Here is a 26,422-nt window from a genome sequence, read left to right as displayed (position 1 = left end):
TTTGCCACTGTTGTGAACTGCGGTGTAAATATTTTTGGAGACAGCCTAAAGGGTCTTGACCCACAGGTTGAGAACCACCGCACTCGAGGTACACAGCGGGCAGAGTAATAGATGTTATGTAATGGGACTTCTTAGATTAGCTTACACAACCGGGGCTTGAGAGTCCATCAACGGTGTCTGCGCTGGAGAGGCCGAGACTCTAGTAACTGCTCGCTCCGTGAGGCTGGCTGTTTCAGCAGTCCCTATCTGGTGCTGGAGTCCTGGAGTCATGTTGGAAGACCTGGGCTCATGGCAGGGAAGGATGCCTGCAGCATCTGTGGCAGAATAGAGGTGTTCTCCAGCAGGAGGAGAAGGCAGGCAGGCAGCCCATTTTTTCTCTCTCAGATCCCTTTATAGCTAGGGTACACCCCACTCCCACTCTGTCAAGAGTGCTGCTCGGAGAAGGTCTTCTCCCCTCAAGGAACCCTTCTTGGGAGTGCTTCCGCAGGCTCTTCCACAGGTGTTTTTCTTAGTTCCAGATTCATTCAACTTGCCCATCAAGATTCACCACCATCTTCTTCAAACATCTGATGTTACAAGCAGCTACCCTTGAGCCAAAAGTGGGTCCTCATCGGATAGAGAACATGATAGTACCCTGACTTGAGATTTCCTTGCTCCCAGGAGAAATCTGGGGATTTTGTTGTAGCAGCACAAATGGACTGAGACACATTTATCATTACTTCCCAAGGAAAAGCAGAGAGATCTGAAAACATACCGTACCTCATGCATGAGGTAGACGTGACATTACAGCACAAATGCCATTTGTAGGGCTGGAGAGATGGCTCAGTGGTTAAGCCATTGCAGAGGACTTGAGTTTGATTCTCGGCACCGATATGGTGAATCACAACAGCCTGTGTTATGCCAGGTTCACGGGACCCTCAGAGACCACCAGGAGACGACTTGATGCAATTGCAAGAGAGCTTTATTACGAGAGCGATCGAACTCAGGACCCAAGTCTCACTGGCGCAGCAGTAGAGAAGTGGGACCCCGAGCTCTGAGTAAACAGGATTTTTAAAGGGAAAGTCTGTGAACCGGGGTTTTCCATGGCAGCAAGCAGGGGGGCACAAGCCTTGGTGTTACAGAATTGGGTGAAGTTTAGCAGGGCGGGGTGACCTTTTCTGAGGCACATAATCACAATGGCTAAGGCATATAATCACAATGGCTATTTTTCTAAACCATATCTGAAACATTGGGGAGAATTTTCCCACCGATTCTCAACCGATTCCCATTGATTATTGCCAGGAGATTGTCTCTATTTTCTATGAAGCATTTATTCTGTTATATTTCCTAGAGGCTGTTGCTAGGAGAGTTAACTTTGTTTTCTGCCAGGTGTACATTCTGTGATATTTCCTGGTACCTGAATTCAGTTCCCAGTCAAGATCTTTATTTCAAAATGGAGTTAAATTCAGGCTATCTTAAGCTCTTCACCTGGAACTCTGATTTGGGGAATCTGATGTCCTTTTCTAGCCTTCTCAGATATTGCCTGCATATATGCAGACATACACTGAAGACAAGAAAGAAAGAAAGTGAAAGAAAATTACATTATCACAGCAGCAACCTTGGATTACAACTAGTCTTTCATTGAGTATGACTTCTAAATGAAAACTAGAAGTCGAAGTTCACTTCATCAAGCTTCCTCCCAGTCTGATCTCTCAGTACAGCCTCTGGCCATAGAGTCCTTTCCTTTCTGTCTTGCATCCTTCCTCATATTGCTGCTTCACAATTCTTTCTTTTTTCATAAATTTACTCATTCTTCAAGCCGTTAGCTTTCTGTGGATAACCTTACACTTCTATACTTACTCTTGTAAGTTTTTTAATTTGGCTGGAATATAGCACCCAGTAGGCTTTGCTTATATTTATTATTACATATAAAAATAAGATTTAAAAGATCGATGCAAAACACAGCTCTTGCTCTACAGGGTGTGTGGGAGAGATTCTTTGCAGTCAGGTACAAGAGCCTTCAACAGGGAACACGCATGAAGCAGTTCTGAAGGGCATGCCTCACTGCAGAAAAGGTTAAGTAAGCCTTTATAGCTACACAACGAAGAAGGTCTTAAATCCAGACGTCTTCCAAGAACATCAGTGAAGGTCCTGTGCAGGCAGGTTGTGGTGAAGCAAGAGACTCGGTTCTTTCTCTTCCTTCCTTCCTTCCTTCCTTCCTTCCTTCCTTCCTTCCTTCCTTCCTTCCTTCCTTCCTTCCTTCCTTTCTTTCTTTCATTTTCTTTCAAAACTGTTTTAGTTTTGAACTGGTGGGAGCGGTTGGCCTGAGAAACACATTCCTCAAGTTTCATCCAACTTAGATTAGATACAAAGGTGGGTAACTAGAAACAGCCAGAGAGAACTTTGACTCTATCTCCAACATTCCATCTCTCCACAGACAGGAAGTTAGTTCTATTCTGCAGAATAGGAGACACAGATGAGGCTTTGGCAGGGCTACAGCGCATACCAAATTAACTATCATTTCTTCGTGCGGGGGGGGGGGGGAGCAATGACTTTCCTCTGGATGGTGAACTTGGGGGTGCAGAAGAACATTTAGAAGTAAAGTCAACAGCAATTCTGCGTCACTAGTTTGCTTTGATAGCAGTGATTGGCAGGAGAAGGCTGCCGGATGCCCAGGCTTTCCTTTCCTGTGCTTTCTATCTGGGGTTACCGTTCTCACACTAAACAATGCTCAGGATCACAACTTCTCACGTTGCAACCGCAACAACGTGTGGCCTCTGGCTCAGCCTCTGCTCTGCCAGAGTCCATGCTTGCCCGAGTCCTGGGGGCCAGCCCTCCCGGGTGGACCTGCAGCTTGTCAAGCTGGTAGGCGGGGCGTACTCGAGGCCCCGCCTCCAACGTCACCGGACCCGCCCACGAAACTCTGGGACCTCTCGCGCTCTCCAGTCGGCTAGTTCTCGGCTGCTCCATTGCGCCATGGCGTTCGTCACCAGGCAATTCGTGCGCTCCATGTCCTCCTCCGCGTCGGCCGCCGCCAAGAAGATCCTGATCAAGCATGTGACAGTCATCGGCGGCGGGCTGATGGGCGCGGGCATCGCGCAGGTGAGCGGGCCGCGCGCGCCCCGGGTGTGCTGGAAGTGTGTCGAAGCGGTCCAAAAGGGCGCAGCGTGCTCCGCTGTGCCACATCTGGAGCCCTCGGCCCGAGCCTTGTGTGCATGCTTCTGAACCAGCTTCCCCGAGACGGGGAAGGCTCCGTGCACAGCACTGGTGCACGCCTGCACGCCCGAGCTGGACTGTGCACAGTTCTGCGTGCAGAGTTGCAGAGTGCGTTTGCTCACCGCCGGGAGCTGACAGAAGTCTGCTTGCCAAGACCTGGGCTGCGATTTCTTTTCGTTTTCCTAATCTCTCCCCGCCTCCCCCCGGGTTCTCCGGCTATCTGGGCAGTTTTCTTTCCAAGTGTCCTGCCTCTTCCTCAGGTCTCCTTCTTTGCTTGGCCTTCACTTTTGTAACAGTTTCGAAAGTCACCTAGTGGGAGTTTGTGGAGTTGCTGGGACTCCGCCCAGGGCTGGGCCAGGCAACTTTGACCTTTGACCTAGTGCCCTGGGTCAGCTAGCTGGGTGAGTGCCCAGGTCTGAACCTCAGGAGGGTGGAAGGCAGAGATAAACTTAAAGGACTGTGAGAGGTCTCTATAATCTGTAATCGGCTTCTGTAGGACTTTGCTTGGTGCCAGCTGAGGCACAGCTCAGGATCAGCTCTGCATTTTGCATGCTATATATAATGCATATAGTGTCTTTCTGTTTATAGTTACCTTCCTACACACATTCGAGAACTATGTTTTTTTTGTTTGTTTGTTTTTGTTTTTATGTTCTTGCTGTTATATTCAGGCCTTTGCAACTTGAGTTTTGTGGCTGCTTGAGTTGTGTGGCAGTGGAGGGCAGCACACTTACCTAATTTTAATTAGGGAGGCTATCCTCAGGTCATTGTCTTTTCCCAAGCAAATGCATACTTGCATGCAGGACAAGTTAGTTAGTCAGTTATTTTGATTGCATTTTCTTCTAAAATCTGTTTTAAAAAGAAAAAAAAAATTACTAAAGTGGAGAAAATACAGCTACTCTCCACCTGTATTCCTCTGCACCGCCAAAACTTCTCAAGACTTTGAGAACAAGATTGGCCGTGCAGGCCCAATACAACAATGTAGCCTTGAGAAATGTTTAAACACCATCTTAGTAACAAGATAATAGGGTTTTATGGCTCCAGAAGCAGTGTAGGTAAGGATCCAGAAACTGTTGTAGATTAGTAACTAACCAGAAAGCATCACACCGCTTTTGTACAAAAGCAGGTTGCAGTGTTCTGTGGATGCTATGTCCGTCATTGACCAAAAAAAAAAAAAGAGTGTTGAAGTGCCTGAGAACTCACTCACCAAGGACTTAAAAGTGGGTAAGGTGCTGGAACTCTGACCTGAGAAGGGAGGAAGGAAGTGATTGACAAGGATAGGGGTCATAGATTTAAGGATTTAAGCTACTTGAATAGTTGGACCAGGGAGTGCATATGGAAATTTGGGGAGGTGGGGTATGTGTGGAGAGAAAACCTATTTACCTCCCAGCAGAACTTTGTGTGTGTGTGTTGGGGGAAGTAACAAAGACCCAAAGTCTAAATAGGAATAAGGAATAGCTATTTCCCTGGGTTACATTAGATGACAACTCTGATCCTGAAGGGCAAATTTGCTTTCCTGCATAATGTCTCCTCCGTGTTTATATAGTGGTTTAGCTGATCCTTTTTTTTTTTTTTTTTTGGTTTTTTAAGACAGGATTTTTCTGTGTAGCCTTGGTTTTTCTGTGTACTTTGTGGACTAGGCCAGCGTCAAACTCACAGAGATGGGCCTGCCCCTGCCTCCCTGAATGCTGGGATTACAGGTTTGTGCCACCACGCCTGGCTTAGCTGGTGCGTTTCTTACACCTGGCCCTGAAGCAAACAGTTCTAGGTAGTGCCATCTCCCCACTCCCCCTTTTAAATTGGAACTGGAGTTACAGTTACAGACAGTTTGAACTGCCATGTGGGTGCTGGGAATTGAACCCAGGTCCTCTGGAAGATTAGACAATGCTCTTAAGTACCAAGCCATCTCTCCAACCATTGTGCCATCTCCTCCTTTTTGGAAAAAAAAAAAAAATCCATAATGGACAGTTTTTAGTATGGGGTAGTAAATCTTTTTTTTGCCCCTGGTACCAGTGATGAATTGTTAATTAATGTGTTGAGCATAGGGGGTGGGGTGGTCTGCATGTTAGTGAAAACATTAGGAAGTTGCTCCATGTCCGCACCTCAGTTTCTCGAGAGTAGGCCTACTCCTGGTTCTGTAGGAATATAGAAAAGGAGTAAGTGAATTAATTAGCACACAGGTAGCATACAGCCCCAAGAAGAAGTGGGAACTGCCTTTGTGATTATTGCTGTTATTGCCGCCATGATGTCCCATAGTCCTTTTAAGCCTTGAGTCTACTTTTGTCCCTGATCCTCGACATAGAGACAGGTGTGTTGGGTTTAGGTGGAGGAGAACATTGATCCCAGTTTCGTGTTCCATCTTGCTTAGCCCTGACGCAGCTACCAGCTGACGGTGCGGTTTACCCAGGGATTGTGGAGAAGGACAAGCCCCTTAGTTCATCATTCCACCTGAAGGAAGCCGTGAAAGCGCAGAGATTCACAGCCTGTTTGTCGTCCTGCATCACGTTGAGCTGCCATTTCTTCTGAGCTCTACATGAAGTGGTTTAGTCCAAGTGGCAATTAATTCTGCTCCTAGTTTTAACTAATTGACATGTTCCAGTTTGTGCTGAACAAGATGGAAAAACGTGTAAATAGATTTCGTATGCACCCAACGCATTTATCAAACAGTTGGGCAAATTTTAGGCTAATGAGGTCCAGGCTTAGTTACATCTGGCCAGAGCATTGGCCATTAGTGCATCTGTACCTCCTAAGAGTGTCTACATTGCCTGCCATTTTTTTGTTTGTTTAAAAAAAAAAAAAAAAAACAACTTAAGCTGCAGGTTAATATTTAAATACATTGACTTGTTTTATGTGTTTGTTATATACTTCTGACTTGGTTCTGACGATTGCTGATTTCTCTTCAAGCAAAGAGGCTTGTAGCATTAAGTGAGCTTTGGGTGGAGACATTGCTTTTTGCTTTGTAAAGAAAGATGGAGGATGCGACAAGCTCTGTGTTTCTCAGGTTGATAAAAGAATCCCTTCTAAGCGTTGCCTAGACATTATTTTTGGATGAAGAGTCCAGAAAGCTCACACGCCTCATTACATGACTGTTGAACAGCCACTGGGCCGACTAGGAATAGTGTTTGAGAGACTTTCTGGCACAGTGAATGTGTTCAGTATCTTACACTTTGGGGCGGGGGGAAAGTTTGAACTTGTAGAGATTAGGAGTAAATTCATCTTACCAAAGTCTGCAAACTCGTGTGGTTTGAGTGTGTGTGTGTGTGTGTGTGTGTGCTTGAGCACCTGTGTCCTTTTCAAAAAGCCAAAGATGAGCTGGCTAGTAGCTCTTTGCTGAAGCTGCGTGACTGTAATCCCAACACTCTTACATGTGAGATGGGAGGCGAAGACAAGGACCAGCTAGCCTGGAGTATGTACCGGGGCTGCAAGAGAGACCCTGCCTCATGGCAGGGGAGAACCAGCTCCCAAAAGTTACCCTCTGATCTTTTCATGTGCAGTATAGCACATGTACACACACTCACAGACACACACCCACACACCAACAATGTATATTTCTTTTTCTTTTGAGCTCTTTATCGGCAGGGGGACCATTCTCAGCCACAGGCGAACATTTACTGGAATTCTTTGTTCTTGTGCAATGCTCAGTAAGAGGGCAGATGCTCAGATGGACTGGAAAACTTCTCCCTAGCCTCTGAATTTGTTCCCACCTCCTCCCACCGTCCTCACCTCTGAATTTTCTGGTGTTTAATGGAATAATAAACAGAGCTTGGTGTATGTGTTAGCCTTATTAACTTCTGTTGTCAAGATGAGTTAAAGTTTTCTTGAAAAATAAATGTAGAAACTTAGAAGTTTTCACGTCACAGGGAACTGGCATAGTTTCTGGACTATGAATGTTCCTTTTGAATGTTCCTTATGAAGGCCATGTTTTTATTCCCAGGTTTTCTTGTCCTTTACTTTTTTTTCCCTTTCTTCCTTCCTCCCTCCTTCCCTCCCTCCCTCCTTTCCTTCCTTCCTTCCTTCCTTCCTTGTTCCATGATGTAGCCCTAGCTGGCCTAGAACTTACCATATAGACCAGACTGGCCTTGAATTTACAGAAATCCAGCATGCTTTTGCTTGACACAGTTCCTCGGTTCTTTGGCAGGAGTACTGGGGCCTTAACAAGTGTGCCATTCACTGGGACTATTTTTACAGCTCTGAAGCACCCTTGTCTAAAAATATTTTCTCTTTGGCTGGGCCTAAGAGAAAAGGCCTTCCACCAGGCCTAGGAAAGACATGGAGCCGAGGACAGAGCCTTCACAGAGTTCTGTGTGTGTGTTTTCCAGAGTGTTTGCCCTCAGTGTCTTACAGTGAGTGTGCCGGCCACTGTAATAGAAGGCAGGAGTTCTCAATGGCTAAAATAACAGTCTCTAAAGTTAAAGAACCAGGAAAAGTCCTGTGTATTACAACATTGAATAAGTAATAGGGGGAAAGAAAAACCAAAAGTGACCTCTGTCCTCCTGTGTTTTGCTCTGCATTCCCAGCTCCATCCTTTCCAGATAGGAGTTCTAGGTGGTGGTATTATGTGACTCGGGAAGCCTGAGTACTGTTGTTTTCTTTGCACCCAAAATACTAAAATTCTTTTTTTTTTTTTTTTAAGTAGCCTTTTTACATTTGTTTGTGTATGTGTGAGCATGCAAATGCATGTACATATGTACATGTGCACGTCAGGGAATGCATATTGAGGTCACTAAAATCCTGTAGGAGTAAGTTCTCTTTTTAGCATATGGGTCTGGGGATTTGAACTCAGATTAACAAGCAACAAGCCGCACTAACTGCTGAGCCATTTTGCCTGCTGCCTGAAAATTAAATACCACCCCTCATTAATGTAATTACTCTTGAACTATCAGAAGAAGTCTTAAGCTACCTCCAAAGGAAGATCTGATTATGACTCTGTTATTAATCGCATAGGTATATATCCCAAAATGAAAATGCTGATTATACAGTAATACGGTTTTTAAATTCTTGAGGGATTTCTGTATTTTTTCAGAAAGGTATTATTTTGTGTTCTAAAAACAATACATAAGAACTCTTCTCCATTTCCTTGCCTACATTTTTGTTGAATACAATAGCTGTTATTTTTAATTTCCATTTATATTTGATAATTTCCTGCATGTACACAGTATGTTTTGGTCCTTTCTATCCCAGCTCCCTCTCCCACTTTCATAACCTCTTCTCTTGAATAGCCCTACTGAATCGTTCAGAGCTGCTTGTGTGCAAGGGTGTGAGACTATCAGGCAGAGATCGGGCAACCTACCAGCAACCACGCCCCTGATGAAAAATGCCTCCTCCTCAGCCAGTAGCCATCAGTTGCCAATAGCTCCTCAGCCAGGGGTCTGGAACCTCATGAGTTCATCATCCATCCATGCTGGGATCTTTTCTGGCTTGATCTTGTGCAGGTAACCATATAGCTGATGAGAGCTAATGAATGCAATGGCTGTGCCATTTCCAGAAGACATCGTTCCTCCCCATCCTTCAGCGCTCACATTCTTTCTTCCCCCATCTTCCGCCATGTTCCCCAAGCCTCGTGTGTGTTGTGTGTGTGTGTGTGTGTGTGTGTGGTGCATGCATGGAGGAGGGGGTGTCAGTGTAGATGTCCTGTTTAGGGCTGAACACTTAACAGCCACGTCTTCTTAGCCTTTTGGCCAGGCATCAGTCAGTATTATCTGAGGTGGGGGGGTTCTCCTATAGGCATAAACTTCACATTTAGAGGGGTGTAAACAACATGTCCATTTAGCAGAGCAACAGTAGGCTCTCCCCTAGGGCCTGTCACCTGCCGTAGGCTTTGGACCAAGTTTACAGCACCAGGCATGAATCCCCTCTTATGGAGCAAGCAGGTCTCACATAAGAAAAATCCGAAAGTAGTTGTTATTGCCAATAATGGTCATTCCACAATTGTACCAGGGGACACAAGCGGGTCTATATTGTAGCATGCAAGTCTACCGCTGGGGAAGTCCATTGATGACTTTTCTCCCCTACTAGCCTGCAGAGCACCTTCCGGTCCTATGAAAATGAGCCAACAGGGAGGAAGATTTCGGGTTAGCTTCAGCTTGATCTCTCTGTGTCCTACAGCTAAAGTATGCTGCCTTTTTAAAAAAATATTTATTTATTTATTTATTTTACATATATGCAAGCTCTATCTGCATATACACCTGCATGTCAGAGTAGGGCATGCAGATCCCAGTATAGATGGTCGTGAGCTACCATGTGGTTGCTGGGCGTTGAACTGAGAGCCTCTGGAAGAGCAGCCAGTGCTCCTACCTGCTGAGCCATCTCTCCAGCCCCATGTATGCTGTGTCTTAGCAATAGAGTCTTAGTTGTGATGAGCAACCAAGAGTGATGACAGTAGCCTGTGTGGTTTGCAGAGCTTCTACGGCCTCTCTGACCATAACCTGTAAGGTGGTATCCCACACCTGGCGTTGGGTTTCATTTAGAAACCCGAGTCTTCTCAGAAGAGTATTGTCCACCCATGCAGGATACCGCTGTTCAAAATTCTTCTTTAAAAATGTTAATTTTTAATTAGCTTACAAAGTAGTGGGTTTCCATAAGGCTTTTCCATACATCTTTAATTTTGGTTAACTCTCCTTCCCAGTTCTCCTTCCTCCTTTTTCCCTGCTCCCCAACCCCACTTAAGCCTCTAGACCTCCCCATCGCTACTTTTATTTTATATGTATTTCACCCCCCCCCCCTTCTTAAGGCCTCTTTTTCTCTCTTCTCTCGTGAGCCCCTTCTAGTTTCCTGTCCTCTGTGGATACTCTAAATTAGACACGTAAGTTTAAAAATTTTGACTCTGCAGTGCCCTTAACAATAGCTCTCCTAGTGGATGTGACAGGTTAGAAGTTTTTTTTGCAGTGTGCTCTTGGGACTTTGGCAGATCCACAGGTCTCCTTGTGGATTCCTTGCTCCCCTACTCTGACCTTTGATTTGTGTATTGGTCAGCTGTATGCTTTTCTATGGGGAAGGAGTTCATGCTTAAAAACAATTTGAAAGGTACCGCTGTCCCCACCGTGCCAGATAATCTGTAACTAACACCCCGAACAGTACAAGTTTTGCTGCTCTCTAACTTTGTAATCGAGAGGAAACTACAGTGTCCTCATCCACTGTGCGATGGAAGGAATCCCGGGGTCTGTGTCTCTGACAGACAGGCACAGACAGTGAGGTCCCTTTGATGAAGGAGACATGACACATTGACCGGCTAGACTAGCAGGAAGTAAACACAGGCCACTCGGAAAACACAGGTGTGGCGGTCAAAGGGCAGGAAGAACATGGGTTTCTCTTAGGCAGCACACCGTGTTTGCCCTGCTGTTTCCCTTTTCCCAGCATTCCAGCCACCAGTGGTGGAAAAACCATCCTCTGCTCACCGAAACAGTTTCTGCTCCCAACTTGTTCCTCTTTTCTTACTATTCTTTACAAGCTAATGATGTACTATCTCATAGTTCTAAAACACGTGAAAGTTTTCTAAGGTTTGCTGTAAAGGGTTTCTAATAACAAAAAGCAGTTATGCTTTTTAAAGATTTACTTATTATGTATACAGTATTCTGTCGGCATGAATGCCTGCATGTCAGAAGAGGGCACCAGATCTCATTATATGGTGGTTGTGAGCCACCATGTGGTTGCTGGGAATTGAACTCAGGACTTCTGGAAGAATAGCCAATGCTTATTACCTCTGAGCCATCTCTCCAGCCCTGCAGTTACTGTGTTTAAAGCACTCATTTCTAAGATAACTTACAAATGGAGGCTTTTGAAAAAGCAGATCTGTCCCCCTCTGTTGCTGTTTTTATTAGGAAGTATCTGTCATGTGCTGGGTGGCAGGTATGTTATGGTTGTTGCCCATGAGGAACCCGCTGTTTGCTGAGGAGGAAATACAGGTAGGAACAACGTAATCATAAGAAAGCTACAGACTGCCTGCCGGCCCTGTCCAGGAAGGGTGGGCACAGATGGGAGTTGTAATAGCTTAGTGTTATGTTACAGTTCTTTTTACATTGTATTTTTGGGGGCTGGAAAGATGGGTTAATTGCAGGGAGCCCTTGCTGTTCTTGCGTAGGATCCAGCTTTGGGTCCCAGCACCCACATGAAGTGGTTTGTAACCAACTATGACTCTAGCTCCCGTACCATCTTCTGGCCTCTGCAAGGACTTGAATGCTTATGGTGTACATACAAACAGACAGGCACACACACATACACATAAATAAAAACAATACAAATAATTGGTTTCCTTTTCTTTTTGATGGAGAGTGGAGCTGGGTGCTGAGGGTGAATCTAAGACCTTCCAACAAGCTGAGTGTGGCCTCTGCTGCTGAGCTTCGTCCTCAGCCTGAGGGAACTTTCATTTTTCTTTATTTTCTGTAGCAGTGTTTCAGTCTATGAAGACATTTGAAACACAGATTTTTAAGTGAAAGCAGGCTGTACTGAGAGCGTGGGTGTGCGCGTCTCAAAGAAGGCTCTCCAGACACAAAACTTTTAGACCTTTAAAAGGTAGTATGACATATAGAATGTGCCTTCTAATGATAGAGAAAAAGGGACATTAGAGCGTGTGTATGTGTGTGTGTGAGAGAGAGACAGATGGTACATACAGCTCTACATATATGAAACTTATAATTTCTGGAAATTGCGGATGTCTCTGGACAGGGGTGTTCCCAAGCTACCTGAAGTTGTGGTTGTCATAACAGCAACTTCAGAACCTGAAGTAGATGACACAGTAACCCTCGCCTAATCCCCACACCATTAACTTGAGTTCATAGTTTAAAATGATTGTTGACCAACCTCTCAGATTATAATTTATCGCTTATCTTCTACAGCTGTAATTTCTCCTAACTTTGGCTGTTTATTGACCAGATTTTGAATGTTTTAGTGGAAAAAAAAAAAAAAAACCCTACAATCAATTCCTTGTCGTTTCACGTTCAGATTCTGGGGTCAGAGGTACGGAGAGGCCACTGAGAGCCGTTGGCTCACTGGCTCAGTGCTCTGCTGTGACTTTCCTCCCACTCTGGTTCTCATCGATGATCCACTGCTTCTAGACATCAGAAGAACCACAAGGAAGTGAGTCCTCTCCTAGGTTCCCAGAGAAGCTTCCTTAAAGGAGAGACAGCCTATGTGGGATTGTGAAAGATGTGCCAGAGTCCCCCAGCAGCAGCGATGAGAAAGAACACTCCTCCAGAGGACACATGGGTGCGGATTTGCGGAGCAGGAGGAAGGGAGAAGTGCTGCGTGCCTGGGAAAAGAATATGAGTTCAGGCTACTCTGCTCTAAAGTATTTGAACTTGAACAGTTGCCAAAGATAAAAAGGTTGAGTCAATTTCTGTCACTAAGAGATTTTAAATATTAAAGCAGACAGATTAAAAACCCATCTGAAATGGTTTGGTAAAGTGAACCGGCCTTGTAGTAATGGGTGAAACTGTCAGACAAAAGTTGAAGATGTCTGTGCTGGACAGGTGGCTCAGCAGGGAAAGTGCTTGCTGTGCCAGGGTCATGACCAAAGTTAGAATCCCTAGAACTCATAAAATCCAGCTACAAGTGACCGCTCACCTGTGATTCCAGCAATCCCACCAGCATGCTGGCCGAGCAGACCAAACAAGGAGCTCTGGATCCAGCAAGAGATCCAGAATCAGTACTGTCGTACAGAGCTATGGCGCAGAACTATGGTACCAATCATGTCAAGATAGCTGGTTTTCAGGCTGAGGTGGTGACAGAGCTTAGACTAGAATGTGCTGGTTTCAGCTATGGTCGGAATTATGGGGATGCCTGGCCTTTCAGAAGGGAAGGATGCAGAGCCAGAAGAATCTTGAAAGCAGAGACTTGAAGGAAACCTTCATTTAAGGAGAGTCTGTTCACAGCGCCAAAAGGAGACATTTACAGCTTCAGAGTGGAAGCTCTAGTAGGCTATTTCATTTTATACGGACATCGATACTGGTAGATATTGGAGTCAGTGGCACTTCCGGGAGGTTCTTGTGTCCTAGGACAAACAGAGATACGTTAAGACGAACATACTTCCAAAGAAGCAGTCTTGCCAGAGCAAACAAGCTTAGCTCCAATGGCTGCACAATGGGGGGCCTGGGCTTCTGGGATCATTTGCATAACAGACTATTTGGGTCATTTACACAGTGCAGTCTTTCTCATGCATGCTCCATTGTATACAATGTAGAACTACATACAATGCATTGCATGTCTCATTAACATCTTAGTTCTCCACCCACAGATGTGCATTCTAGTGTGGTGATGAGCTATAGATAGGTTGTCTTCAGATACCTATCTACAGTGCCTCTGGATCCGTCCCGGTGGCACCAGTGGCCACATTTGGTTGGGCTCACACGTTTTGTTGTTTTTTTTGGGTTTTTTTTTGTTTTGTGTTTGCCCTCTCCTCTACCAGCATACTTTTCCTTATATACTGACTTTGAAGTTTTTGTGGACGGTCTCTAGGACCTCACTGCTCTCCCACCTCCACATAAAATACGGCCGTGAAGAATGAGCATGGGCTAGATGTTGGGAGGCCACCGTCTCAATAATGCCCTCTGTTGCTACAATAATACCTGGCACCATTTGTAAAGAAAAGTGGTTTGCTTAACTCATAATTCTGTAAGTTGGAGTATCCCGTTTCAGGCAACCAGGTCTCGTAAGGGATTTGTGCTGCTCTACCTCAGAGTACACTAGAAGAGAAGGTGGATTCATTCCAGAGAGAAGCAAGGGAGCCACACTCACTTCACCACAGCCTGTGCGATGCTGATGGACCTGCTCCTGAAGAAGACTTTTCTCTAATGCATCCATTCCCATAATTTTCTAGTCCTCACTCTCCTATACCAATACCACCTCGTTAGACCCAAAGCTGAACAGAAGGTTTGGTGGAAAAAGTATATTCAGTCTACAGTAGCCCATGATAAATTATCTGTAATTCATGTAGCAGTAATGGGAGAGCGAGCTGGGAACCAAATTCAGGTCCTTTGCAAGAACAGCAAGCAAGCACTGTTAACCACTAAGTCATTTCTTGAACTCCTGGTCTAATTACTGTAAACAAAATAATCTCAGTCTCTCTGTCTCTGTCTCTCTCTCGGTGCTGAAGATTGAACCCAGGGTCACATGCATGCTAACCACATCCATTACCACTGAATTACATCCCCAACCCCTGATGTATTTGGGTCTTGCAAAACTTAGCTAATAGCATGCAGGTTGCCAAGAGCCTTACTGCTAATATAAATGAACAGAGATTTTGTGTGTTAATGTGTATTGTACACAGTGAAAATGCAAGACCTCCAGGGGAGCTGGAATGTTCCCACCTTCAGATGGCACAGTGCTCCCACCATGAGTGCCCTCCTGTGGAAGGGCTCGGCATGCTGTGTGTACTTGGGTAACTTTCAGAAGTTATGATTTGATGTTTCATCTGGACTTACATTTCTCCCGATTGCAAATGGAACCATGTGTGATCAGAGCTTGTGAGTGTAAGTTTTGATAGCTTTCAACTTTGTGGTTCTTTCCCCAGGGTGTCTGCGTCTTCATTGCTTAATTAAATTTGTTCCTTGGCAATTTCATACATGTATATAACTCACTTGGTTACTCTCGCCTCCCTACTGTCTCTTATCTCCGTCCCACCCATTCTTAGCCCCTCCCACCCAGTTCCCTTTCCCATGTTCACGTCTTTTTGCTGTCTTTTGTGACCCACTGAATTTAACCAGGGCCATCCGAGTGGAAGTATGCAGTGGGGCCTGGTGAACTCACTGGTGAATACACACTGAAGACGGTGATCAGCACAGATGGGTAGTGCCTCGTGAGCCCCTACCCAGTCCATGACTTGCTCTTGACTGCTTCACTCTTGTTAAGGCAAACACTGTGCGTTTATGATGGCAATGGGAGTCTTGTGCCTAGAAGACACCATTCCTAAAGAGTCACTTTCTGTTTACCCCAGCTAGATAGCAGTGACAAACCAAAGAGACGGTTCCACCCAAGTTCAGATTGGCCAACCAATGAATTTAATGGGTTTTCCTCACAGAAGCATGCATTGGCTTCTCTCCAGCTTAGTGTGGCTCATGAAATCTGCATCACTGGAGTTCCCCGTGCAAACTGCAGCCCTTATGTCATGAATGCATCTCTTCTCCCCAGCCACTTGTCTACCGCTCATGTAACTTCACAGGGAAAGGCCTTGTGAATCTTAGGCATGTTCTGAGCCTCTGCTTCTTGAGAGTTTTTGTGGGTTTCACAAACCTCAACTTCTCTCTTTCCAGGAAGGAATGTTCCCATCCAGAAGAAACCAATCCAGCTTCTTATCACAAATAGGTTTGTTTGTATTCCATCGTAGTAAATTATCAAATCATCTGTGATATACCAAACTCCCACGTTTCTTCAGGTATTTGTATGTTAAGAGGTTTATCTATCTGTGTGCTTTCTGGACTGGCTACAAGTATCCAAAAGGAATCTGTTTGTAAGTGGCCAGTCAGCTGGACGCTGTGCTGCAAGGTCAGATGTGGTTTGCCTCAGTGGGCTGTGCCTGGTCCAGTCCTTGGAGAAGGAGGAAGGGAAGCCTACAGCGGACAGGTAGTACTCTTCCTGTGATATGCCACCATGTTGTAAGGGTTTAGCTTGAATTCACTGGTGTACTCCCAACACTTCTGGTGTCCCAGTTCTGCAGATGAGGAGATGGCTGGAGGAGGTGAATGAACAGTTTTAAGCCTCCAGTTGGCTCTCAGGCCCCTCCCTGCCCAGCTCAGTGTCATTTCAGACTATTGCCCCAGACCCTGTCATGCCTTGCTAGGCTAAGGATGTGTGAGTGAGTAGTTCCAGTTTCAAATCCCCCTCACCTGTCAACCTTCAGTTTACTTACTGGGAGAATGAGAGCAACACGCTTCCCCACAAAGGCCGTTGGGATCCGACGACGTGGTTTGTGAGACGTGCCTGGTGTTTGAGGACAGACTTGTTTGTTCACTGTGACGAGCTGTGTATTGAGTCAACAGCAGGCAGTAGTCAGTGAGGACTGACACCAGGCATGGTATCCTCAGTGATGGTTGCAGCTCATGACAGGAGTGCAAAGGCACTGGGGCGGAGTCCAAAGGTCACCCTAGCAGCTAAGTATTTTATCTGTGACCTTTGATCACTGATAGAGGGCATTTCTGGTAGCCTCTGTATTTTATCTGAACTGTGGAGAGTTCTGCGTCCCCACTCTGCAGCTTCTTTGTATATGCAACTCAGTTGCTTGGCTGCCAAGAAAACAGAGCTTCTGATTCTCTTCTTAGCTGAATGCTGTGATGAAAGACTTAATCACCTGAAGGACCTCGGGGCTTTCTAGAGGAGTGACTGAGCAACCAAACCTCATACTTGAGGCCTCAGCAGTGGGGAAGGGCTCAAGAAAAGAATGAATGGGGAGGGAACTGGACGGAAGAGAGTTGTTGGGGTTTTTGTGGGGGCTGTTTCTTTCTGAGTTGGTGTGAAAACTTTAAGACAGTTGCAGTTCTTGTCTTATATGGGGGGACCTGGCTGTCTGGTGCAGGAAATAATATGAGCCTGTGGAGACAATGCTTGCAGTATACAACCAGGAGATGAAACAAACCTCTCCTGATGGATGGGAGAGTGGACTTGAAGAAGGGAAGCCTAAATGGGGAGCTTTTGCTAAAGAAATATGTCTCTAAAACTAGAATGTGGTTGTTTCCCATAGTGTGAGAGAGGAATGTTGAGCCAAGTATAATTATGTTCAGTTTAAATGTGTGTGTGTGTGATACGAGTCATTATATGCCTTTTAACAGTGGGTCTCCCAGTGTGATGGTTTGAATGAATGTCTCTTCTAGGCTCATGTATTTGAACATTTGGGCCACAATTGCTGGTGCTGTTTGGGGAGGCTTAGCAAGTGTGATCTTACTGGAGGAAGTACATCACTGGAGGAATCCTTTGAGAGTTTAAAGCAGTGGTTCTCAACCCTCCTAATGCTGGGACCCCTTCATACAGTTCCTTGTATTGTGGTGACCCCAACCATAAAATTATTTTTGTTGCTACTTCATAACTGTAATTTTGCTACTGTTACGTTATGAATCGTAATGTAAAGAGCTGACATGCAGATGGTCTTAGATGACTCCTGTGAAAGGGCCGTTCGACTCCCAAAAGGGTCACAGCCCATGGGTTTTAGAACCACTGGTTTAAAGACTCCTGATGTTTCCTGTTCACTTCTCTAACCCTTAGAACTGTGAGCCCAAATAAACTCTTCCTTAAGTTGCCATGGTTATGGTGTTTTCTCACAGTACACCTGGTTATCCCCAGTAAGCATGGTGTGTGATGCTTCATCTCAGTTAACTTGATGAGGTCTGCGATCTCCTGGGGGCCTCCGGGCATTCCTGTGGGCAGTTGTCATGGAGAGGTTCATTACGGTCCCTATATGATGTAGTATTTGTAAGCATCAGGAAGGCTTTCAGCGGTACCAGTTTAAAGACAGGGGTTTCCTGTCTCTTGTGTTTAACAAGACTTGACGCCCAGGAGCGACAGGTGCATGTGGGGGAGACAGGACTGGGGTCAATAGGAGCTGGCGGACCAGTGCTCTAGGCACAGTGACTGAGCATTGAAAGCATTTGCAGCATTGAAATGCACTGGCTGGGCACACACCGACTGGGTGGTGCCTGCTCTTTGGTCATCTTAAAGGTTCTCAGTTGGGTCTAGTTTGCAGTTGTTCTCAGACCTCAGCAAGCATCAGAATCACCTGCCAGGCTTATGGACCCACAATGCCATGTCCCCACCTCGAGTGAGAAGGGCTGTGTTCTCAAGAGGTGTCTTAAGAATTATACTGCTCACAAATCTCCAGGGGCAGTGTTGCAGCTAGCCCAGGACCTGCACCTAGAAGACCCCTGCTCTAGGGACACAGACTGTGGGTCCTGTATGCCTTTGATCCTTGTCACTGACATCTGACTGGGTGGGTGCTCTGCTTTGATAAGTAATTGCTCTCTCTCTCTCTCTCTCACACACACACACACACGTGTACAAGTGCTTTTGGCTATTACCATAATTATGGTTGATTAAAGCCTTATGATTGCAGACCTGTTATTCTCACTAACTTCTGTGTTATACAAAAAGACTTTGCCTGGGGAGATGCAACACACATATCTACTCAGCCCAAATAGAGAACCCATGACAGACCCAAGTCCAGCTTGGTGAGCCCATGAGTTTTATTGGGGTTACTGACAGGAGCAAAAACGACTCAGCATGACCAAAACCTATTACTCCAGCATGGGTGACAGCTCACAAAGCTAGGAACCTGGTTCCAGGACAACCAGGGCTACATAGAGGAAAAACCCTGTTTCTATAAAAAAACAAAACCATAAAACCATAAAACCAACTAAAGAAAAAACAAAGGCTGGAGCACACTGCACAGCCAGCAGGCAGCTTAACAGGTTGGAGAGTGTCCTTTCCAGGCGCCTCAGTCGGTCTAACCCTCTCACCCGCTGCTCTCCTGGTTCCTGCTTCTTCCAGGCAGCAGATCTGGTCTGAGTCTTCTTTGCAGCTCAGTTTGTCTGAGAGCCTTTGCAGCGTGGCTCGGCTGCCTCTGAGAGGGGACTGTGGGTTTTTATTGTTTACTCTGGCAGGGAGGGCCCTAGAGAATCTGGTCAGTTTCAGGGACTTCCTGAAGCTGTTTTGAGTTGTTTGCCTTCCTGCTTAGGAGCTTGCTATAGGATAGAATATTTTGATCTGGGAGGAAACTGTTACACAATTCTGGTAGGTTTCAGTTTTCTTCCTGAATCAAATGAAACAGTAAGGTTAGCTTCTTGAGCACTGTAAAAATGTATCAGAGCATCAGTGGGAATTGATTTTTCATAGATCTATAAGAGTGTTAGTGGGGAAATTGATTTGTCATAAGTCTATAAAAATATCAGTGGGGCAATTGATTTGTTATAAGTCTATCAGAGCATCAGTGGAGAAATTGATTTGTTATTTAGTTACTTATTGAGACATTTTAGTGATATTGTTACCAAACCTACAGTAGTTTCATTCTCCCTTTTGGGTTGAAAGAGAATATAAATTTAGTTTATATGATGCCACTTTATAAGATCCTATCTTGAAAGCTGATTATTTCGGCAGATAGAGTGTTATGTGTGCTTCCAACTGTATTACAGGAAAATAAGTCCTTGAGCCAAACAGTCTCAGAACTTAATTCTGGCTTCATGGCTTAACTGAGCATTTGTGGTCAAGTGGCTCAGCCTCTTTTGTAGCACTCCATCTTTTGCAAAATGACTGTTGCTTGCCTCACCAGACGTGTTGGGTTAGTTTCAAATAGTCTTGGGAAAAGTGCAGCTTTGATTCTGGCACTCAGTAGGTTCTCAGTACATTTTTCTTCTTTTTTAAAGGGTTTATATTTTTCTGTTGGCTGAGAGTGGGTATGGAACATTACTTCCATTGGCTTATTCCCCTCCCCCCTAAATACAACAAATACACTGATAATTCAGGAAGAAGCACATTAGCTCTCAGAAGGCCTTGGCTGCCTAACTATACTTAAAGCTGACTGAGTGGGTGGACTTCGCTGGGGTGAGAGCCAGCTGCCCGCACCGGCATCCATCTCTGCGGGAATGCATTCAGACTACCTTACCACTAAGGGGAATGTGAAGCGTGTGTGAGCAGAGCTGTACAAGCCAGAACACTGGCCCCATAGCCCCATGGCTGTTTAGTGAAGCATGTGATAAGTACCAGGCCATGCGTTGTTTGTGGACCTGGCTTTGACGTTTACAAAGATGATTAAGACATGATGTTACCCTCAAGTGGTCCCTGGCCTGTGTCTCTCTGACACACCTGTTGGACGTGGCTGTCTAGTGCCTGAACAGTCAGAGGGTGGCAGTCTTGGCATCAACATCTCCTGTGTCTTAGGGTCAAAGTAAGAAGATAGTAACAGGCCAGTGACACAGAGCCACTCTGACATGATCGTGAAAAGTGCATTTCACTCTCCTGGAACGTTGCGTGGAGATGTAGTTTCCCTGCAGCTGAGCAGCTGAGTTTGGCCAGTTGTCTGCACATAAGAGCAGCCATGGGTTTCCTTTCACATCTGCTTAAAAATGTGGGACCAGGATGGCACCTTGTCTGAGTCCTAGCAAAAAGTGCTGGGCGACGTCAGTGAGATGAGGTTGTAGTAACAGGGAAGGTGGTTTCCTAGGAATGTCATCTGAAGTCTCGGCCGATGCAGTGTCCCGTTTCCTTAGGAATGGGTGCTTGCTTCCTGGGGTGCTGGGCCATTCTGGGCTTCTGGTAGACAGGAGGCTTCATCCTGGCTGGTTCACTGCTTTCAGGAATCAGATTATAAACCCCTCATGCAGGAAGACTGGCACCATCATCGCTCTTTGTCGCCATTCCCATCAGCTTCTGAAATCTTCTCATCTCCAAGAGCTGAAAAGACCTGAGCGGGTTTTCTTCTGGAGGTGAACAGAGGGAAATATTGGTTGGTACCCCTGTGGGCAAGAGTTCAGGAATCCCATTTAGCCACCTCAAGGAATGATCTAGGGCAGAGGTCACAAGAAACCATATGAAAATCACTTGTTTCCAATGCCTTAGGGATTGCATGACAGAGGAGCCAGGGCAAGAGCAAGAATTCCCTGCCCCGAGGCAGCCCTTACTTGTCCCTGCTTTGAAGGTCACGAGTCTCCATTGGTGTCCATTGCTGCTGCCTGTCACGTGACTCTGACAGCTGCCAAACAGAGCAGTTCAGTTACCTGCCTGGCCCTAGCAGGACCTTGAGATTTACTAATTTCTGTTAAAGCTTCTCTGTTAGCCCTTCCCCTGGTTTGCCTGGTTCGATGATTCTCTAGGAGGGCCCACAGGATCCATGTCCATGATCCTCATGGCGGCAGTTTACTGCCGCAGAGGTATAAGGTACAAGCGGTAAAGAGAAAGGGCGGCCGGAGTACTGTCATTGGCCAGGCAAGAGCTTGCCAGGGTCTCTTCCCTCTCCCGCCACAGTCACACTTGACGTGTGCAGTTCCCTCAGCAGTAAGATGTGACAAAATGTGTAAAAGGTTGTCTCTAAGGGGCACTAGCTAGAGACTGGGTGTGCAGGATTTTTCCTGAAGGCCGGCCATGGTATCACTCGCTACCTGGCACACTCCAGAATGTCTCAGGAGAGCCTGGCACTGTCTCAGGAGAGCCTGCAGCAGCCAACATTCTGCACTGTCAGAAAATGGTGCGAACTCTCTCCAAACCCAAGTTCCAGAGGTCAGCCCACGATTAGCTTTGCACGCAGCCTTCTAAAGACAGAAGACCCAGGCCTGCTGTGTTCACTCCTTCCCAACTTTGCTCTGCCCATTCACCTTGAAACTCACTGAATTGGAGACCCGGATTTGTGCTTCATCAGAGCTTTTGGCCCTTGGCCTTGGCTTGCTGGAGAAACGCTGGGCTGGGTCATGGGTGTTCTGCTTTGGAAAACAGTTTGGCCTTATGCCGACAACGGGGCTCACCGTGTGCTTCTGTCGTTTATCAAGACGACCTGTCCCTCTTGGCCCCATTGCCCTGATCTGTCAGTCCTTGAGGCTCAGAAACTTTTTCATTCTGTAATTCCCCGGTATTGGGTGGCTAAAGCTGCCCACAGTCTGTGCAGGCCCGGACCCGTACCTCTGCGTGGGAGAAGCTTTGGGTGTAGTTGTAATTTGAAGCCTTCATTTTCACACTTGATGTTGCACTGAAAAATCTTCCTTTAGGATTTGAGCCTGTTGGCTTGAATTGCGCATTTGTGTCTGTTTCTCAGTCCCTCTTTGTTTTCTGCTTTGAGGGTTAGTTGCTTGGCTTCAGGAGTCTTATATGATGCCAGTGGTTTGAGACTTGCTGATTTCGCCTCCTGGTTACCTCTTGGGCAGATCTCCAGCTAGTCTGTCTGTATTTCCACACCACCTGTGCCCCAAGCAGTAGCTCTAGGGAGCTCCCTGGACCCCCAGGAGCCTCTCCTCCGTGCTGGCTGTCACGGCTGGATAAGTCGTTGTGTGTTTCTGTTCCTGCCTTGAATTGAGTCACCTACAGTTGTGTGTAGGTGAGCCAATGGCCCATTTTTCAGTCAAACTCCACGTTCCATGGTCCTTGCTGGAGACAGACTGGCCAAAGAGGGGCCAACTTCACACTGACTGTGTATAAACCAAGATGGGGCTTGTGCACTTAGAAAACAGTTTTTACTCAATACACTCAATACAAAGTGCCATAGGGAGTTTGCGCACCTGGGAGGGGATGGAGAAGGTGGGGGGAATCTGGAATTGCTCCCTGCTACCCCCACAAACTAGTTAATTGTCACAGACTTTGCTCTCCTCTAACTTTTGTCACTTAAATAGCTCTTGGGTACAGGGTCTTTTTTGGCCTGGTGATTAGAGGTTTAAGCTTCACCTACTTCCGATTTAAGGGCTGCAGAAGCAGAGGACAAGGCGGGACACGGAGACAGAGGGGTGAACAGCACCCAATCTACAGCTCCTTCCTGGAACGTTGGGTAGTCAGGCCACTGCATGGAAGGGCCTTCTGTGGCCTCCACTTCCTGTGGGAAGTTTTACTGCTTCCATGTTACGTGAGAGTTTGTTGTGTGATTTAAGACCATCCAGGCAAGGAGTACGTGTTTAATGTTGATTGATACTTACGCTCATGAGCTGTTTTGTGTGGAATGGTGGTAGAAGTGATGTGGACTATGAAACTGATGATTTTTTTTTTTTTTAAATTTAGGTGGCTGCAGCAACTGGGCATACGGTAGTATTGGTGGACCAAACAGAGGACATTCTGGCAAAATCCAAGAAAGGGATTGAGGACAGCCTAAGGAGAATGGCAAAGAAGAAGTTTGCAGAAAACCCTCAGGTAAGTTCTTATCAGTGTTCTTAAGGTCAATCCTCTAATGGCTCCACCTTTGTGTGTGTGTGTGTGTGTGTGTGTGTGTGTGTGTGTGTGTGTGTGTGGTGGCTTCACCTTATTATGTGCTTGTGTATTTAATTGCTTGTGCAAAACTCATGACTCTTTATACTATTGCTTCTCAACTTTCCTACTGCTGTGACCCTTTAATACAGTTCCTTGTGTTATGATGACCCCTAACCATAAAATTATTTTTGTTGCTATTTCGTAACTAATTTTGCTACTGTTGTGAATCATAATGTAAACATCTGATATGCAGGCTATCTGATATGTGATCTCCGAAGGGGTCGTGACCCACAGATTGAGAATCAGTGGTTTAAACCGATGTAACACACCACTAAACATGCCGTTGGGGCTGATTAGAAAACAGAAGGAGTCAACCATTTTGCTGTTGGGGAGGCTCTAGCGTTAGAAGGTTTCCACAGCTGCTGAGCTTGATGCAAGACACAGAATCAAAAACTGAGGAGCACTTATTTTGCCAAAAAACAGGAGAGAATGAAACAGGGAAATACTTTTGGGGTTTGTAAGGTAAAAACTGAAGGTTACAATAAACACTGCATTTAGACAAACATTTCCCTGCTAGGGGAAAGCTAGGGCCATTTCTTATTCTCCTAAGCAGAGGAAAAACAGAAGACAATGAGAGGTGGGGGCTTTCACTTATGGTTTTTCTTGTTGGAACTTGCTATGTTTCCAGCACTCTCCCTGCTTATCCACATTAATTAGAAATACTGTACAAACCATCCAGTTGAATTATTATTTCTGTTGCCATTCTGTCAAAAGTTGCTGAGGACTGATTTCTTCGAGCTTGAATGGAATGCCTCCCTGTGTTCAGGCAGAGTTCAAGGACGATACTTGCCTTTTCCCCTCTTAATTTAAATTTAATTTTTAGTTATTTTTAAAGTTAAACACATTAGTTATTTTTCTTGTTGCTGTGATAAAATAACTGGTCAGATTCGATGTAAGAGAGGAAGTGTTTGTTTTGCCTTATAGTGTTGATCCTGTCAAGAATAAAACCACTAGTACTTTTTTTTTTTTTTTGCCAAATTTGAAGCAAGCTTTATTCAGTGTTGTCCAGGACCATGAATACTGGCCAGGTTCATACCTGGGATTCCCAAAGTATGGTGCCAGATTTCATTAGTCAGGGGCTTATAAAGGCAAACCCCACAAGGTTACTTACTTTCCGCCTTTGTCCCATCAGGAGCATGCATACATCCTGACCCACTTCCTGCCTACATACCTCCCGCTTATGTGCGATCAAGCACACCCTGTGCAGTGGAGGCAACCAATCTTGTTTACAGAAGTGAAAGCACGTGGCTTGTTCTCTGACATGAACCACAGTCCCCAGCATTCCAGGAAGTTATGTATCCGTGGGCTTACAGGTTAGAGGCACTTTCGTTTTGTAGCTCTCTTAAGCACAGTAATTTAAACATAATGTGCACAGTGGTTCAAGGGGAACCACCTCATGATGATGGAGAAGACATAGCAGCAGATGGAAAAGGTAGGACAGCAGGAGCAGGACACTACCTGGTCACACTGGTCAAGAATTAGAGAGCCACAAAGGTTCGTACTTAGCTTGCTTTCTTATTTTATTTAGTCAGGGACCCCAGCTCAGGGAAGGGTGTCACCAGTAGGGGTGGTCCCCTCAGCTCAGTTAACCTAATCCTGACAGTCCCTTGCAGGCATGCTCTTAGGCTTGCCTCCTAAGTGATACTAGTTGCCAAGATAACCATGGTAGTTAGCCTACAAAGAATTGGGTTCCATGGTGGCACTTTCATACTCATATATCATTTGTCCCAGTTTCTCTCCATTTTTTAGTTCCCTGCCTCCTCCCAAATAGTACTTCCTGCCTTGATTCATTACTCCATTATTTTTTCTTTCTCCCTTCCCCCCTTTAAGGTTTCTCTACCTACCTCCATGGTAGCCTTTCTCCATTTCTCTCTCTCTCTCCCTTTCTCTCACACACACAGAAAGAGAGATATTGGTATCTTAAGTTCACGTATGAGAGGAAACATGGCATTTATTTTTCTGAGTTTGGTTTATTTCACTTAACATAATGATCCTCAGTTGCAATTTCCTCTAAATGTCGTGATTTCATTTTTCTTTTCTTTCTTTCCTTTTTTTTTTTTTTTTCCTGAGACAGGGTTTCTCTGTGTAGCCCTGGCTGTCCTGGACTTGCTTTGTAGACCAGGCTGGCCTCAAACTCACAGAGAGCCACCTGCGTGTGCCTCCTGAGTGCTAGATTTTATTTTATCTTATTGAATGGCTAAGTAAAATTTCATTGTGTGTATGTGGAGCACATTTCTCCTTATCCGTTCATCTGTGGCTGGGCACCTAGAAGCTTGTGTTTTGTGGTTTCTGTGACTAATGTGGCAGGCACATAGATCTGAGGATCTCTGTGATGTGTTGTCTTAGGGCCCTTCGTTGGAGTTCTGTAGTCAGTATTTGTGAGGAACCTCCATACCATCTTCCAACAGTGTATACTTAGGTCCCCCTTTCCCACATTCTGGCTGACATTTGCTGTCATTTGTTTTCTTGATGGTGGCCGTTCTGACTGGGATGAGATGGACTCTTGGAACGGTTTTAAACGTTTATTGGCAGTTTGTGTGTCTTTTGAAAACTGTTATTCATCAACTCAGCTGTTGACGGGATGGGTGTTGTAAGGTTTTTACTTGAGGCATCTCCAGGAGTGTATGTAATCGCATTAGGGTGTCCCTGACGGTATCCAGCAGGGCAGTGAACCCCTGAGAAGAACAGCCCCGTGCAGGTTGACTTCCTCAACCCGGATCAGACTTCAGGGCATCTAATGCCGGGCGGTTCGTTGTCAGCATAGTTAAAACACCGTACAATCTGAGAAAAGGTTTCCAGGCAACAATCATCCCAAATCTAGGTGTACAATAAGCTTAAGGTGTGACTCTATAGAAACTCCTTTACAGAGTACATGTGACCATGAGGGTGGGTTCTTTAGCCAAAGGCCTAGACTCTAGTGTGGTCTCTGACCAATAGCATAGAGTTGGCAGGCCAGGAAGTACATGTGACATCTCCCCTAAGGATGGGTAACGGCCTAGGGAGGGAGGAGTCTGGGATAATCATTCTGGGGAATTTGGGTGAGGTCTGCCTCTATAGCAAAAAGTGGGTGAGGTCTGACTCTGTAGATAGCCAAAAGGGCACCAGGTCATTAACAAAATCCACTTTCAGCTTTCTGGATGGGATGCAGGTATTTGATTTTTATCCCCTCCATTGAGATCTCACCCCTTCCTAATTAACATTCCCTGTTCTCTGTGAGTACAATGACCTTTGTGGCCCCAGCAATTGCCTTACATTTTTTTAAAAAAAATGTGGTATGATATATATATATATATATATATATATATATATATATATATATATA

At 45.5% G+C, this 26,422-nt stretch overlaps 1 protein-coding gene across 1 annotated transcript in view; it reads left to right on the top strand.

Moving 5' to 3' along the window:
* The first annotated feature begins 2,888 nt into the window (after window positions 1-2,888).
* The window catches only part of Hadh (hydroxyacyl-CoA dehydrogenase), a 40,238-nt gene continuing 16,704 nt past the window's right edge, over window positions 2,889-26,422 (top strand). Inside the window, exons 1-2 of the mRNA XM_055628125.1 lie at window positions 2,889-3,081; window positions 22,855-22,983. Coding sequence (XP_055484100.1) covers window positions 2,956-3,081; window positions 22,855-22,983 — 255 coding nt within the window. The 5' untranslated portion in view covers window positions 2,889-2,955. The remainder of the gene's footprint in view (window positions 3,082-22,854; window positions 22,984-26,422) is intronic.

The sequence above is a fragment of the Psammomys obesus genome, unplaced genomic scaffold, assembly GCF_907164565.1.
Source record: "Psammomys obesus unplaced genomic scaffold, mPsaObe1.curated_primary_1811, whole genome shotgun sequence".
NCBI classification, from domain to species: domain Eukaryota; kingdom Metazoa; phylum Chordata; class Mammalia; order Rodentia; family Muridae; genus Psammomys; species Psammomys obesus.
Note: the sequence above shows the minus strand (reverse complement) of the source record. Positions and strands in the feature narration are given on the sequence as shown.